The sequence below is a fragment of the Chlorocebus sabaeus genome, chromosome X, assembly GCF_047675955.1.
Source record: "Chlorocebus sabaeus isolate Y175 chromosome X, mChlSab1.0.hap1, whole genome shotgun sequence".
Classification (NCBI taxonomy): domain Eukaryota; kingdom Metazoa; phylum Chordata; class Mammalia; order Primates; family Cercopithecidae; genus Chlorocebus; species Chlorocebus sabaeus.
Genome location: NC_132933.1, coordinates 150,659,159 through 150,674,998, shown reverse-complemented (window position 1 = coordinate 150,674,998; position 15,840 = coordinate 150,659,159). Strand labels below are relative to the sequence as shown.

General features: G+C 45.2%; 1 protein-coding gene across 1 annotated transcript in view; it reads right to left on the bottom strand.

The window, feature by feature from the left end:
• The window catches only part of DHRSX (dehydrogenase/reductase X-linked), a 314,506-nt gene that overhangs the window by 57,979 nt on the left and 240,687 nt on the right, over window positions 1-15,840 (bottom strand). The window contains exon 4 of the mRNA XM_073013905.1: window positions 4,073-4,174. Coding sequence (XP_072870006.1) covers window positions 4,073-4,174 — 102 coding nt within the window. The remainder of the gene's footprint in view (window positions 1-4,072; window positions 4,175-15,840) is intronic.

Sequence of the window (15,840 nt, the reverse complement as noted above, 5' to 3'; positions counted from 1 at the left end):
CCAGGTTGGTCTCAAACTCCTGACCTCACATGATCCAACTGCCCCGGCCTCCCAAAGTGCTGAGGTTACAGGCATGAGCCACTATCATTGTTGGCCTTAAGGTCAGGTGGGAGGCCATGGGTGAAGAAATGCTGACAGTCTTCTAAAAACTGGGGAAGGAAATATTCTCCTGTAGAACCGGTGTCAGCCACGGGCTCAGGAACTCCACACTGGACTTCCTGACTTGAGGTGCCCCTGAAGCATTGAGCGAAGGTAAAAAGTCTTAGGAGGAAGAAAGATCTAGATAAGTCTAGGAAGTAAACCCTATATGTGCATGAGATTCTCTACAGAAGAGATAGGGTACAAAGCCAATCCAACAACAAGACCCTTTTGATTCAAATCCTACCCTGTCCCAGTTTCCAGAATATTTTTGTTTCTGAGAGCCCTGTGTGCCTTGTTTAAAATCTGTTGAGAAAAGGAACAGAGGAGCATCCTAGGAATGCAACAGCCATTTCAAAAGGTAAACATGGTGGTTGAGTGATGGAGAATACGCTGGTGAGCCTCTGTCAGCTGGTGTTAGCCTGTATCCACTGTCACAGATGTGGTTCATATACTCATTGCTCAGTAAAATTCTGTTCCCCCCAGAAAAGAGTAAGATTCCGCTGGAGAAACATATCATATCTGAGATTCCTAATTTTTTTTTTTTTTTTGAGATGGAGTCTTGCTCTGTTGCCCAGGCTGGAGTGCAATGGCATGATCTCGGCTCACTGCAGCCTCCACCTCCCGGGTTCAAGCGATTCTCCTGCCTCAGCCTCCTGAGTAGCTGGGACTACAAGCACCCGCCAGCACACCCGGCTAATTTTTATATTTTTAGTAGAGACGGGGTTTCACTATGTTGTCCAAGCTGGTCTTGAACTCCTGACCTTGTGATCCATCTGCCTCGGCCTCCTGAAGTGCTGGGATGACAGGTGTGAGCCGCTGCGCCCGGCCTGAGATTCCTGGTTTTTTCTGCTTACTGGTGGATGCAAGGCCATGGCAAATGGATGGAAGTAGCTGCAGAAAGTCCCTAAGAGGATAGACGCTTCTGTTTTTCTGTGTCTCTGCACAGGGCACCATGTCAGGCATGCATGTCCGTTTCCAACTGCTCTGTGATAAACCGCTCCCATTACTAATGAGTAAGAATGGTACATGCAAGGAAGAAACGAGACGTCGGGTTGCACAGGATCTCCACGGTCCCTCTAAGTGGTCTCCACATTTGCTGACTTATAATGCTACAATTCTAATCCCTTAAAATACGGATGGGGCTTCAGCAAAGGAAGTCCACACCCAGTGCTGAGACAGAAGATTCCAAATGGGTGCTGACTGGGAAATCATTGACTCCTGCATAGAAACTTAAGATGCCACCGGGATGGCAAATCTGAAAAGTGTTATTAACCTCCAACGAGAAGACACAGAAAGTTAAAATCATTCCGGACCTTCCAACAACAGCCACTAGCATTGATAGTATGATATTTCTTACCAGGCTAAGTACATGGAAATGGTGGTGTCTCTAGCTATTTGAGCGGCACTCACACATCACAGCTATGTCTGTACGTATTTTTATGCATAAATACACAGACATCATACATCAAATACATATACAAATACACATGCACTCACACATCATCGCTGTCTGTACGTATTTTTATGCATAAATACAGACATCATACATCAAATACATATACAAATACACATGCACTCACACATCATCGCTATGTCTGTACGTATTTTTATGCATAAATACAGACATCATACATCAAATACATATACAAACACACATGCACTCACACATCACAGCTATGTCTCCACGTATTTTTATGCATAAATACACAGACATCATACATCAAATACATATACAAATACACATGCACTCACACATCACAGCTATGTCTGCACGTATTTTTATGCATACACAGACATCATACATCAAATACATATACAAATACACATGCACTCACACATCACAGCTATGTCTGCACATATTTTTATGCATAAATACACAGACATCATACATCAAATACATATACAAATACACATGCACTCACACATCATCGCTATGTCTGTACGTATTTTTATGCATAAATACAGACATCATACATCAAATACATATACAAATACACATGCACTCACACATCACAGCTATGTCTGCACGTATTTTTATGCATAAATACACAGACATCATACATCAAATACATATACAAATACACATGCACTCACACATCATCGCTATGTCTGTACGTATTTTTATGCATAAATACACAGACATCATACATCAAATACATATACAAATACACATGCACTCACACATCATTGCTATGTCTGCACATATTTTTATGCATAAATACACAGACATCATACATCAAATACATATACAAATACACATGCACTCACACATCACAGCTATGTCTGTACGTATTTTTATGCATAAATACACAGACATCATACATCAAATACATATACAAACACACATGCACTCACACATCATCGCTATGTCTGCACATATTTTTATGCATAAATACACAGACATCATACATCAAATACATATACAAATACACATGCACTCACACATCATTGCTATGTCTGCACATATTTTTATGCATAAATACACAGACATCATACATCAAATACATATACAAATACACATGCACTCACACATCATCGCTGTCTGTACGTATTTTTATCCATAAACTGGCGTCACACTCTATGTATAGTTTTATATCCCATGCTTCTCCTTTAAACTGTAGCATAATAATTTCCAATTAAACAAGTGGGTTGAGGGGAAGCGTGGATATCTCATCCACTTTCCTATCCTCCGATCCCATTAATGTTACAGAAAAACACAAAACACATCAAGACAAAGAGGAAAAAAAAAATTAGATGGAAGCTACCACATCTTGGCAGCTGGAAACAGACAGGTGTTATGACTTTAGCACAGAGAATAATGTTTTCTCCCTCCTTGCAGACACGTCCATATCCTAATGTCCAGAATTAATGACAACAGCACCTCAGAGAGCAAAAGGGGTTTTGCAGAATTAAGAATCTTTAACGGTCTAGGTCGGAAATTGAGTAATTACACTGGGTAATCCCAAGACCCTTTTGGTGATTTTTTTGTCTGCCATCTAAAGTATCAATAACTTGATAAATATTTCATAGATTTGAAAGGAAGGTGCTGTCTCGACGGGCTCACTGTTTGACTTATGTCTGTCCTATCCACTGTATTCATGGCACTATTTATTTCCTCTCTAAATTTCCATCTGGTCTCCATCTGTGAAAGCGATGTGTTAAATTCTACTAACACACATGTTTTTTGGTGTATTTCTGAGAACTTCAGTTCTATGTATTTACTTAGTTTGGAGATGTCAATAACTGTACCTCCTCAGTGTGGAGGGTTCAGGTTAACTTTTATAAAAAATAAAATGGACTGTAGCAGGGGATGAGAGTAACGGGCATCAGTACTGCGAGGAGAAATATTAAGTGTTGCAATGACGTTAAGAGCTCAGTGTGGCTCAAAGAAGGGCTCAAGGTTTGCAATGACATCAAAAGCTCAGTGTGGCTCAAAGAAGGGCTCAAGATCAAGGGTGGTTTGTGTTGAAGATTGGCAGATGGGCAGACTGAAGACGGGGAAGGGGAGATATTGACTCCACCTGTCTGGGTAAGGATGTTGAACAGGGAGTAAAATCAAGAGATAAACGATAACGAGCTTCTAGAGCCCAAATCATGAGTCTCGGGGAGTGTGGTGATGATTTTGCAAGATAACACTTGGGAAAACACCAACCCTTAGCGTGTGCGTAATACACTTTAGTCAAAGTGGACAAGTGAACGTGTCAGCTCCATAGAACATGGTATCCAGTCACCATTATGTAAAAGTAACATACTAACGAGAACGATGGTCCTCCAAAGCCATCTGTGAAATGAAGCAGTGACTACAAATGGCAGGTCTGTGCAGTAATTTCCATGGATATCCTGTTTTGCTCAGACACTTCTCTCACATGAAAGCTAGAGCTCCCGTCCTTCCAATGAACCCCTGGCTTGCAGCAAGTTCACCAGGACTCACCATTGTTGATCAGAACATGGAGAGGAATCTTCTTCATCTTGAACTTCTGGACAAACTCCCGGATGGACATCATGGAAGCCAGGTCACAGTATAAAAATTCCACTGGAAAAGGACAACAAACAACACCTGGTTACCTTCCAACCTATTTCAGAGATTAAGAAAATTTCTAAACAGGTCCATTTCAATTTCCCCTGGGAAGTCACACTTTTTTTTTCTTTTCTTTTTGAGACAGAGTCTCGCTCTGTCGCCAGACTGGAGTGCAGTGGCGTGATCTCAGCTCACTGCAGCCTCTGCCTCCCGGGTTCCAGCGATTCTCCTGCCTCAGTCTCCCGGGTAGCTGGGATTACAGGCACATGCTACCACATCTGGCTAATTTTTATATTTTTGTATATATATTTTTTTTTTTTGAGATGGAGTCTCGCTCTGTTGCCCAGGCTGGAGTGCAGTGGCCGGATCTCAGCTCACTGATTTTTTTTTCTTTTTTTTTTCAGTAGAGACAGTGTTTCACAATGTTGGCCAGGCTGGTCTCGAACTCTTGACCTCAGGTGATCCGCCCACCTGGGCCTCCTGAAGTGCTGGGATGTCAGGCGTGAGCCACCCTGCCCAACCTGGGGTTTTTAGAAGAAGGAGACAGAAGGATGCTTGAGACAGATGAGAGAAAACAATGATAAGACAGAGGCAGAGACTGGAGTGATGCAGCCACAAGCCCTGGGATGTCTGGAGCCCCCAGGAGCTGGGAAAGGCCAAAAGGATCGTGCCCTAAAGTGTCCTGACAGAGCTCAGCCCCGAGACACCCTGGGAGAGGATAGATTTCTATTGTGCAAGTTCCTCAGTTTTGGGGTGTTTTTTTTAAGTTCAATATGATTTTATTTAAAAATGTGTACAGTTGAAGGAGGGATCTGGTAATTTATTTAAAAAAAAAAAAACCAGTTTTCAAAGGATATATTTGGCCATTTTAGCTCTGTAGCAAATAATAACAGAAAAGGAAGGTTCTGTTCAAGGTCCTCACTCCGGCACACTCAGCCAGGTGCTTGGCTAGATGACACATTTCCTGGTCTGAAGCTCACAGCCAATCCTCTCACCCAAGTGGAACACCCGTTCTCCTCCAGGTGCGCGCGCGCACACACGTGCACACACACCCGCACACACACACACACACACGAGGTCTTATTTTCACTGCTCTACACAGCACCCTGAGAATCTTTAATTTTAAAGTCGGGAAAAACGTGGAAGGATTCCTTAACTCACTGTCTGCGACAAAACCAACTACCATTGAACTCTTAACAATTGCAAGTATAAAGGACTTGAAATTGACAAGACGCTCCATTTTAATAGAACGAGTCAAATGCTAAACAATTAGGTCAAGTCACAGGCTTGAATATTTTTAAATGTCACTTAAAACTTATTGAGAGAAGAGAAGATGTGCTTTTTACAGTAACCCTAAGGAACGCATACAGAAGAAAAATCTTAACCCTACTGGAGTGTAAATCCTTGGCAACAAATGCCTCTGTCACTGTGACTCTGACAGTGAGACGGTATCATGAAGAGTGGAGACTCATGCAGCTGCTACGTCTGATGCCCCCTTTCGGCACCTAGCGTGGCGAATGACACCCACACAGCCTGTAGCCCACACACCAGAGCCTCCGATGGAGAAAGCGATTCTACAATTCTAAGCGTTGCTCTTGACGCCGCAAATAACTCACCCAACTTTTCTTTTATTTGCAACTCAGTGACAGACGGCAAACCCTGAGTCTCATGAAGGTAACCTCATCTGGCCAGGTGTGGTGGCGGGCCCCTGTCATCCCAGCACTTTGGGAGGCTGAGGCGGGCGGATCATCTGAGGTCGGGAGTTCGAGACCAGCCTGGCCAACGTGGCGAAACCCCTGTCTCTACTAAAAATACAAAAATTGGCCGGGCATGGTGGTGTGTGCCTGTATTGGCCGGGCATGGTGGTGTATCCCTGTAATCCCAGCGACTCAGGAGGCTGAGGCAGGAGAATTGTCTGAACCCGGGAGGTGGAGGTTGCAGTGCGCCGAGATTGCGCCGCTGCACTCCAGCCTGAGCAACGAGGCAAGATTATGTCTCAGAGAAAAAAAAAAAAGATAACTTCATCCACAGAAGAATTTCTAACATCTAAAGGGGTTTCCTGAGGGCAAGTCAGAAATACAGATTTCTGAAATTAATGCTACCCAAGAGATGAAGTCAGCTGGAAAGATAAGGAGGCACGTGTTGATAAATAGGGATCAAGATGGAAAAAAAATTCCTTTTGTTTGGAGTTCTGGCAAATCTCCTGCTTTGGAGGAACTGAATGACCCCTTCCTTTCTTCTTTGCGAGAGCGAGAGAGCATTGTTACGGAACGAACTGTACCCCCCTAAAAAACCCTTTTGTCTGAAACTCTGGCAAACCTCCTGGTGTGGAGGAATGGAAGAGCGCCTTCGTTTTTTCTTTGCAATAGATACAGGACATCGTTACAGACTGAACCACGCTCTCCCTCACTCATCATCAGAACCCTGAAGCTTCCATGATGACTTTATTTGCAGACAGGGCCTGTAGGAGCTCATAAGGGTGAGGCCCTCATCCAGTAGGACTGGTGTCCTTACAATCAGAGAAACAGACGCCAGGTGTGACGGTTACCACCGAGCGTCAACCTGATTAGACTGAAGGACGCAACGTATGGATCCTGGGTGTGCCTGTGGGGGTGCTGACAAAGAAGCTGAACATTTGAGTCAGTGGGCTGGGAAAGGCAGACCCCACCCTTCGTCGGGATGGACACCATCTTATCAGCTGCCAGCACGGCTAGAATAAAAAGCAGGCAAAAGAATGTGGCAAGGTTAGACTGGCTTAGCCTCCCAGCTTACAGCTTTCTCCCGTGCTGGAGGCTTCCTGCCCTCAAAAATTGGACTCCAAGTTCTTCAGCTTTAGGCCTCGGGCTGGCTTCCGTGCTCCTCAGCTTGCAGGCAACGTATCGTAGGACCTTGTGATCCTGTGAGTTAATGCTGAATAAACCCCCCTTTATATATAGCTATTGATCCTGTTAGTTCTATCCCTCCAGAGAACCCTGGCCTATAATACAGGGTGCATCCCTCACCCCTGCGTCTATCACCCTGCTGCCTCAGTTGACAGGAAAGCAGAAGGAGCCCCTTTCTAATGTTTAATTTTATTAAGTATGCAATTACCCACTGCCCAAACAAACTCATGCTGATTTGAAAAACTGTCCCTTTAAAGCATGTGGGCAGGGTGACAATTCATAGCAGGTGACAAAAATGTTTTATGAATAATATCCATGGAAACAGAAGGTGTCACCGTCTGCAGAATGCAGCCCAGATATTCAGAAGATTTGTATCACTCTAAGTTCTCGTGCCAGTAAGAAATAAAAAAGCAGGCCGGGCGCGGTGGCTCACGCCTGTCATCCCAGGACTTTGGGAGGCTGAGGTGGGCGGATCACCTGAGGTCAGGAGTTTGAGACCAGCCTGGCCAACATGGCAAAACGCTGCCTCTACTAAAAATATAAAAATCAGCCAGGTATGGTGGCGCATGCCTGTAATCCCAGCTACTTGGGAGACGGAGGCCGGGGAATCGCTCAAACCTGGGAGGCGGAGGTTGCGGTGAGCCAAAGGTCACACCACTGCACTCCAGCCTGGCGACAGTGCCAGACACCATCTCAAAAAAAAAAATAAATTAAAAAAAAAAAGCTGGGTAAATACCTGAATCATTAGATATTAGCCTTTCTTTGCTGAGCCTTGCACATTTCCACGAGGTGTGTCTCTGGAAGCAGCTTAGGAGACACCAGACCATGTGCACACACAGATGCAGGTTTGGTCTTACGGCTACATGGAGCAGAGACGAGGGTGATGGGCCACGACGTGCCATGCTGCGCGTTCTGCTCTCTGTATGATCACGGCGGGCTGCACTGCAGGAGCACGCCACGTCTTCTCACCTACTCCTTTGTTGTTGTTTGAGATGGACTCACACCCTGTCGCTCAGGCTGGAGTGCGGTGGTGCGATCTCGGCTCACTGCAACCTCCGCCTCCCGGGTTCAAGCGATTCTCCTGCCTCAGCCTCCCGAGTAGCTGGGACTACAGGTACATGCCACCATGCCCCGCTAATCTGTGGGTTTTTAGTAGAGACAGGGTTTCACCATGTTGCCCAGGCAGGTCTCGAACTCCTGACCTTGTGATCTGCCCGTCTCGGCCTTCCAAAGTGCTGGGATTACAGGTGTGAACCACCTCGTCCAGCCTCATCTAGCTCTTGGTAACATAGTCAGATCCACCCCTGGGGTCCCAGGTCCCCAGAACAGAGGTGGTCATGGCTCCCATATCACAAGAACTGGCACTTTCTGCAGCACATGCCTCAGGTGGAGACACAGTGATTCGGTTTTGTTGTATCGTGGCTGATCTAGGACACTTTAAATACCACAACACCCAAGAGTCAGCCAAACGTGGCAGTCAGAAGTTCATATTTTGAAATATACACTTTAACCTTCTCTTGGAGGGCAAGTTTTCAGATAATAGAACAGCTTCCTCATCATAGAGAATGAAGCCCATCTGTGTCAAGTCACCAGGCCATCAAGCAAAAGGAAATAAGTACTTCCAATATTTTCCTTAGAGAAATACTGGATGGACAGGTGCAGCAGCTCACACCTGTTATCCCAGCACTTTGGGAAGCCGAGGCTCCTGACTTGTGGTCAGGATCTCGAGACCAGCCTGGCCAACATGGTGAAACCCCGTCTCTACTAAAAATACAAAAATTAGCTGGGCATGGGGGCAGGCACCTGAAATCCCAGCTACTTGGATGGTTGAGGCAGGAGAATTGCTTACACCCAGGAGGTGGAGGCTGCAGTGAGCTGAGATCGCACCACTGCACTCCAGCCTGGGCGACAGAGCTAGACTGTCTCAAAAAATAAATAAATAAAGTAATATATTGATTGGATGGTATGATGGTACGCACACTCCTGAATCAGACGGCTGCCACTCTCTGAACGGTTACTGCAAGCTGTCTGTGGTGAGACATGTTCAGAAATTGAAAGGAAATGTTTAGAAACTTAAAAAAAAAAAATAATGACAGTCATTTAAGCTTTGCTCAATCCAATGACTTTAAAAAGACACACTGAGAGCTTCTAGTTGGCACATTTCTTAAATGCATTTTTTTTAGTAATTCATTTTTATTGTGCCTACGACAGTTATCAATCTGCTGCACATTAGGGGAGAGGCAGTTTTGCCACGGAGTTTCAAAGCGCTGTTTCTGAGCACAGCGTCATCTAGATACAAATTCCTGATGGACTGCTGTAATTTTCTGCAAAAACACTTGCGGGGATGTAAGAAAGAGGAAAACCCACACTACTGCTAAAAACCGGAACCAATGATCAAAGGATGGGTAAATGCACACACTGAGCTTCTGAAAACAGCAGTGTGATTGCATTTTTTTGTTTTTTTTAAATTGGAAGACGCATTTTTCTTGCTCCTTGAGAAAAAAAGCTTATAGCCACTAGCAACATGAGCATCACCATTCTACTTGAGATCACTGGCTTGTGAGGCCGTGATAGAGTTTGGATCTGTGTCCCCACCCCAATCTCATGTTGAATTGTAATCCCCAGTGTTGGCGGAGGGGCCTGGGGGGAGGTGATTGGATCATGGAGGTGGATTTTTCTCATGAATGGGTTAGCACCATCCCCTTGGTGCTCTTCTTCTGATAGTGAATGAGTTCTCTCCAGATCTCGTTGTTGAAAAGTATGCAGCACCTCCCCTCCACTCTTCTTCTGATAGTGAATGAGTTCTCTCCAGATCTCGTTGTTGAAAAGTATGCAGCACCTCCCCTCCACTCTTCTTCTGATAGTGAATGAGTTCTCTCCAGATCTCGTTGTTGAAAAGTATGCAGCACCTCCCCTCCACTCTTGCTCCTGCTCTGGCCATGTAAGACATGCCGGCTTCCACTTCACCTTCCATCACGATTGTCAGTTTCCTGAGGCCTCCCCAGAAGTGGAAGCTGCTCTGCTTCCTGCACAGCTTGCAGAACCATGAGCCAATTAAACCTCTTTTCTTTATAAATCATCCAGTCTCAGGTATTTCTTTATAGCAATGCAAGAACAGACTAATACAGATGGATGCATGGATGGATGGATGGATGAATTGATGGACGGGTGGATGGACGGATGGATGGGATGGATGGACGGATGGATGGATGGACGAATTGATGGATGGGTGGATGGGTGGATGGGTTGGTGGGTGGATGGATGGATGGATGGATGGATGGATGAACTGATGGATGAACTGATGGATGGATGGATGAATTGACGGATGGGTGGATAAATGGATGGATGGATGGATGGATGGTTGGATGGATGAATTGGTGGATGGGTTGGTGGATGGGTGGATGGATGAATTGATGGATGGATGAATTGATGGATGGGTGGGTGGATGGATGGATGAATTGATGGATAGATGAACTGATGGACAGATGGATGGATGGATAAATGGATGGATGGATGGATGGGATAGATGGATGGATGGATGAACTGATGGATGGATGGATGAATTGACGGATGGGTGGATAAATGGATGGATGGATGGATGGATGGATGGATGGATGGATGGTTGGATGGATGAATGGGTGGATGGGTTGGTGGATGGGTGGGTGGATGGATGGATGGATGGATGGATGGATGGATGGATGAAATGATGGATGGGTAGATGGATGGATGGATGGATGAATTGATGGACGGGTGGATGGATGGATGGATGGATGGTTGGATGGATGAATTGGTGGATGGGTTGGTGGATGGGTGGGTGGATGGATGGATGGATGGATGGATGGATGGATGGATGAAATGATGGATGGGTAGATGGATGGATGGATGGATGGATGGATGGATGGATGGATGAATTGATGAATTGATGGATGGGTGGATGGATGGATGGGTGGATGAATTGATGGACGGGTGGATGGACGGATGGATGGATGGATGGATGGTTGGATGGATGAATTGGTGGATGGGTTGGTGGATGGGTGGATGGATGGATGGATGGATGGATGAAATGATGGATGGGTAGATGGATGGATGGATAAATGGATGGGTGGATGGATGGATGGATGGATGGATGGTTGGATGGATGAATTGGTGGATGGGTTGGTGGATGGGTGGATGGATGGATGGATGGATGGATGAATTGGTGGATGGATGGATGGATGGATGAATTGGTGGATGGGTGGATGGATGGATGGATGGATGGATGAAATGATGGATGGGTAGATGGATGGATGGATAAATGGATGGGTGGATGGATGGATGGATGGATGGATGGATGGATGGATGAAATGATGGATGGGTAGATGGATGGATGGATGGATGGATGGATGGATGGATGGATGGATGGATGAAATGATGGATGGGTAGATGGATGGATGGATGGATGAATTGATGGATGGGTGGATGGATGGATGGGTGGATGAATTGATGGACGGGTGGATGGACGGATGGATGGATGGATGGATGGATGAATGGATGGGTGGATGGATGGATGGGTGGATGGATGGATGGATGGATGGATGAAATGATGGATGGGTAGATGGATGGATGGATGGATGGATGGATGGATGGATGAATTGATGGATGGGTGGATGAATTGATGGACGGGTGGATGAATTGATGGACGGGTGGATGGACGGATGGATGGATGGATGGATGGTTGGATGGATGAATTGGTGGATGGGTTGGTGGATGGGTGGATGGATGGATGGATGGATGGATGAAATGATGGATGGGTAGATGGATGGATGGATGGATGGATGAATTGATGGATGGGTGGATGGATGGATGGGTGGATGAATTGATGGACGGGTGGATGGACGGGTGGATGGATGGATGGATGGATGGATGGATGAATTGGTGGATGGGTTGGTGGATGGGTGGATGGATGGATGGATGGATGGATGAAATGATGGATGGGTAGATGGATGGATGGATAAATGGATGGGTGGATGGATGGATGGATGGATGGATGGATGGATAGTGATATGGTTTGGATCTGTGTCCCCATTCAAATCTCATGTTAAATTGGAATCCCCAACACTGGAGGTGGACGCCCGTAGGAGGAGATTGGGTCATGGGGGTGGATTTCTCAGGAATAGTTTAGCACCGTCGCCCAAATGCTGTTCTTGCAATAGTGAATGAGTTCTCGTGGCATCTGGTTGTCGAAAAGTGTGTAGCATCTCCCCAGCCCACCCCAACTGCCTCTCTGTCTCTCTTTCTCTTGCTAGGGCCATGTAAGACACCTGCTTTCCTTCACTCTCCACTATGATTATCCATTTCCTCCTACCTCCCTAGAAGCAGAAGCTGCTCTGCCTCCTGTACAGCCTGCAGAACGACGAGCCAATTAAGCCTCTTTTCTTTATAAATTACCCAGTCTCAGTGTAGCAATTCCTCAAAGACCTAGAAGCAGAAAAACCATTTGACCCAGCAATCCCATTACGAGGTATATACCCAAAGAAAGAGAAATCATTGTATTATAAAGATACACGCACACATACTTTCATTGCAGCACAATAGCAAGGATGTGGAATCAACTCAAATGCCCATGAATGATAGAGTAGATTAAAAAAAAAAAAAATGGTACATATACACTATGGAATACTATGTAGCCATAAAAAGGAATGAGATCATGTCCTTTGCAGGGACATGGATGAAGCTAGAAGCCATTATCCTCGGCAAACCAATGCAGGCACAGAAAACCAAACACCACACACTCTCACTCAGAAGTGGGCGCTGAACAATGAGAACATACGGATACAGGAAGGGGAGCAACACACACTGGGGTGTGCTGTGGGCTGGGGTCGGGGACGGGGAGAGCATCAGGAAAAACAGCTAATGCCTGCTCAGTAGAGAAATACAAATCAAAACCACAATGAGATACCATCTCACGTCAGTTAGAATGGCAATCATTAAAAAATCAGGATACGACAGATGCTGGAGAGGATGTTGAGAAATGGGAACACTTTTACACTGCTGGTGGGAGTGTAAGTTAGTTTAACCACTGTGGAAGACACTGTGGCAATTCCTCAAAGATGTAGAACCAGAAATACCATTTGACCCAGCAATCCCATTACTGGGTATATACCCAAAGGATTATACACCATTCTACTATAAAGACACATTCACATGTACGTTTATTGTGGCACTGTTCACAATAGTGAAGACTTGGAATGAACCCAAATGCCCATCAACAATAAACTGAATAAAGAAAATGTGGCACATAGACACCATGGAATACTATGCAGCCATGAAAAAGGATGAGTTCATGTCCTTTGCAGGGATGTGGATGAAGCTGGAAACCATCGTTCTCAGCAAACTCACACAAGAACAGAAAACCAAACACCACATGTTCTCACTCATAAGTGGGAGCTGATCAATGAGAACACACGGACACAGGGAGCGGAACGTCACACACCGGGGGCTGTTGGGGGGTGGGGGCTAGGGGAGGGAGAGCATTAAAAGAAATACCTAATGTAGATGATGGGTTGATGGGTGCAGGAAACCACCATGGCACATATATACCTGTGTAACAAACCTGCACATTCTGCACATGTATCCCAGAACTTAAAGTATAATAATAAAAAAATAGCTAATTCATGCTGGGCTTAATACTTAAGTGATGGGTTGACAGGTGCAGCAAACCACCATGGCACGTGTTTATCTATGTACAATCCTGCACATGTGTCCTGGAACTTAAAACAAATTTTTAAAAAATTACCCAGTCTCAGGTGTTTCTTTCGAGCAGCGTGAGAACGGACTAATACAGGCAACCAGGGTGATGCTGGTAGGAAGGGTAAGGCGAACAGGGTATGGCTGGCATCCCTAGGGGAAGACAAGCCCATACATCAAGGACTGCAACAGGCGAAGGCACAATGGTCACTGGGTGCTAGAAATTGAGTTTCACCCCTGACATTCAGAAACATCTGTTTGGACAAAGAACAGAGCAGGAATGAAGCCCACTTAATTGTGATCATTTTTATATATATGTGTGTGTGTGTGTGTGTGTGTGTATATAGATATATATACGTGTGTGTGTACATATGTGTGTGTGTGTGTGTGTGTATATATATATATATTCTTTTCCCTTGAGACGGAGTCTTGCTCTGTCGCCCAGGCTGGAGTGCAGCGGTGTGATCTCGGCTCACTGCAACCTCCACCTCCCAGGTTCAAGCGATTCTCCTGCCTCAGCCTCCCGAGTAGCTGGGATTACAGGCACATACCACCACGCCCAGCTAAGTTTCGTAGTTTTAGTAGAGACGAGGTGTCAATGATCAATTATCTTTCTGATGCGCTGCTGGATTCGGTTTGCTAGTATATCGTTGAGCATTTGTGCGTCTACCTTCATCTGGGATATTGGCTGGTAGTTTTCTATTTTTGTCATGTCCTTCTCAGATTTTGGTATCAAGATGATACAGGTTTTGTAGAATAAGATAGGGAGGAATCCCTCCTCATCAATTTTTTGAAATAGTTTCAGTCAGATTGGAGCTAGCTCTTCTTTGTACATCTGGTCGAATTCAACTGTGAATTTGTCTGGTCCCGGGCTTTTTTTTTTTTTTGGTTGGTAGGTTTTTGTAAATTACTGATTCAATTTCATCACTCGTTATGAAATGAGTCTGTTCAGGATTTGATTTCTTCCTGATTCACTCTTGGGAGGCGTGAAGGAATCAACCCAGATGCCCATCAATTATGCATTGGATAAAAAAATGTGGTTGGTGTATATATACTGTAGGATACTATAGAGCCATAACAAAGGATGAAATCACATTTTTAGCAGCAACCCAGATGCAGCTGGCGGCCATTATTTTAAGTGAATTAACACAGAAACGGAAAATTAAATACTGCTTGTTCTCAATTATACGTGGGAGCTAAACATTGGATAATCAGGCATTAAAAATGAGAAGATGGCACACCTGGGCATTCCAAAAGCAAGGGAGAGGGATGGGTGTAAAGGCTGAAACTCTACCTACTGGGTATTTTGTTCACCATCTGAGTGACAGGTTCAACACAAGCTCGAACTGCGGCATTATGCAATATACTCTTACGACAACCCTGCACACGTACCTCCTGAAATTTTTTTCTTAAAAGAAAACAAACAAGAAAAATTCAAGAGTATGAGGCTTCCAGCCCACTGGACCAAGACAGCAGGGTGATCTGCCCATAGGACACAGGAAATGCCACTTGCTAGGAATTCAGTGGCTGCGCTCGCCTGGACCCAACCCATGTAGGAGCTCCGTCCCTTCCGCAGGGCACCATGAGAGGGACCAGGGACGGAACACAGGAGGGTCTCTGGAAGAGCTGGGAAATGTTTTTTCATTCCACCTGAGGGCCTTCAAGGATACCTTCGTTCTATTTAGATAATTTAGAGAAAGGAAAATTACACTGTTTGGGAGTATTTAACGCACCCCAAGAGCTATGAAACGCGTGTCTGCCATGTAGCTCGTGGAATAAGATAGAGTATAGCAGTTACATCCACGTGGCAGGAACAGAGCGAACCAGGAAGTACAGCTTCAGCCAGCGAGTGCACTCCCAGTTCCTGGTCATGCCATAAATCCAACATGGTGGCCTCCCACGGGAAGACTACACTCAGAGCCTGTGAAAAAGGTGACGTCTGTATCCTGATGGTAAACATACAGAGTGTTAAAAAGGAGGAATTACCATGGTTAAAACGATTGTTTAACAATTGTTAACACGTTCACATTTATCAGCCAAACAAGCAAAAGCCAAGGAGAAATGGCCCTAGTC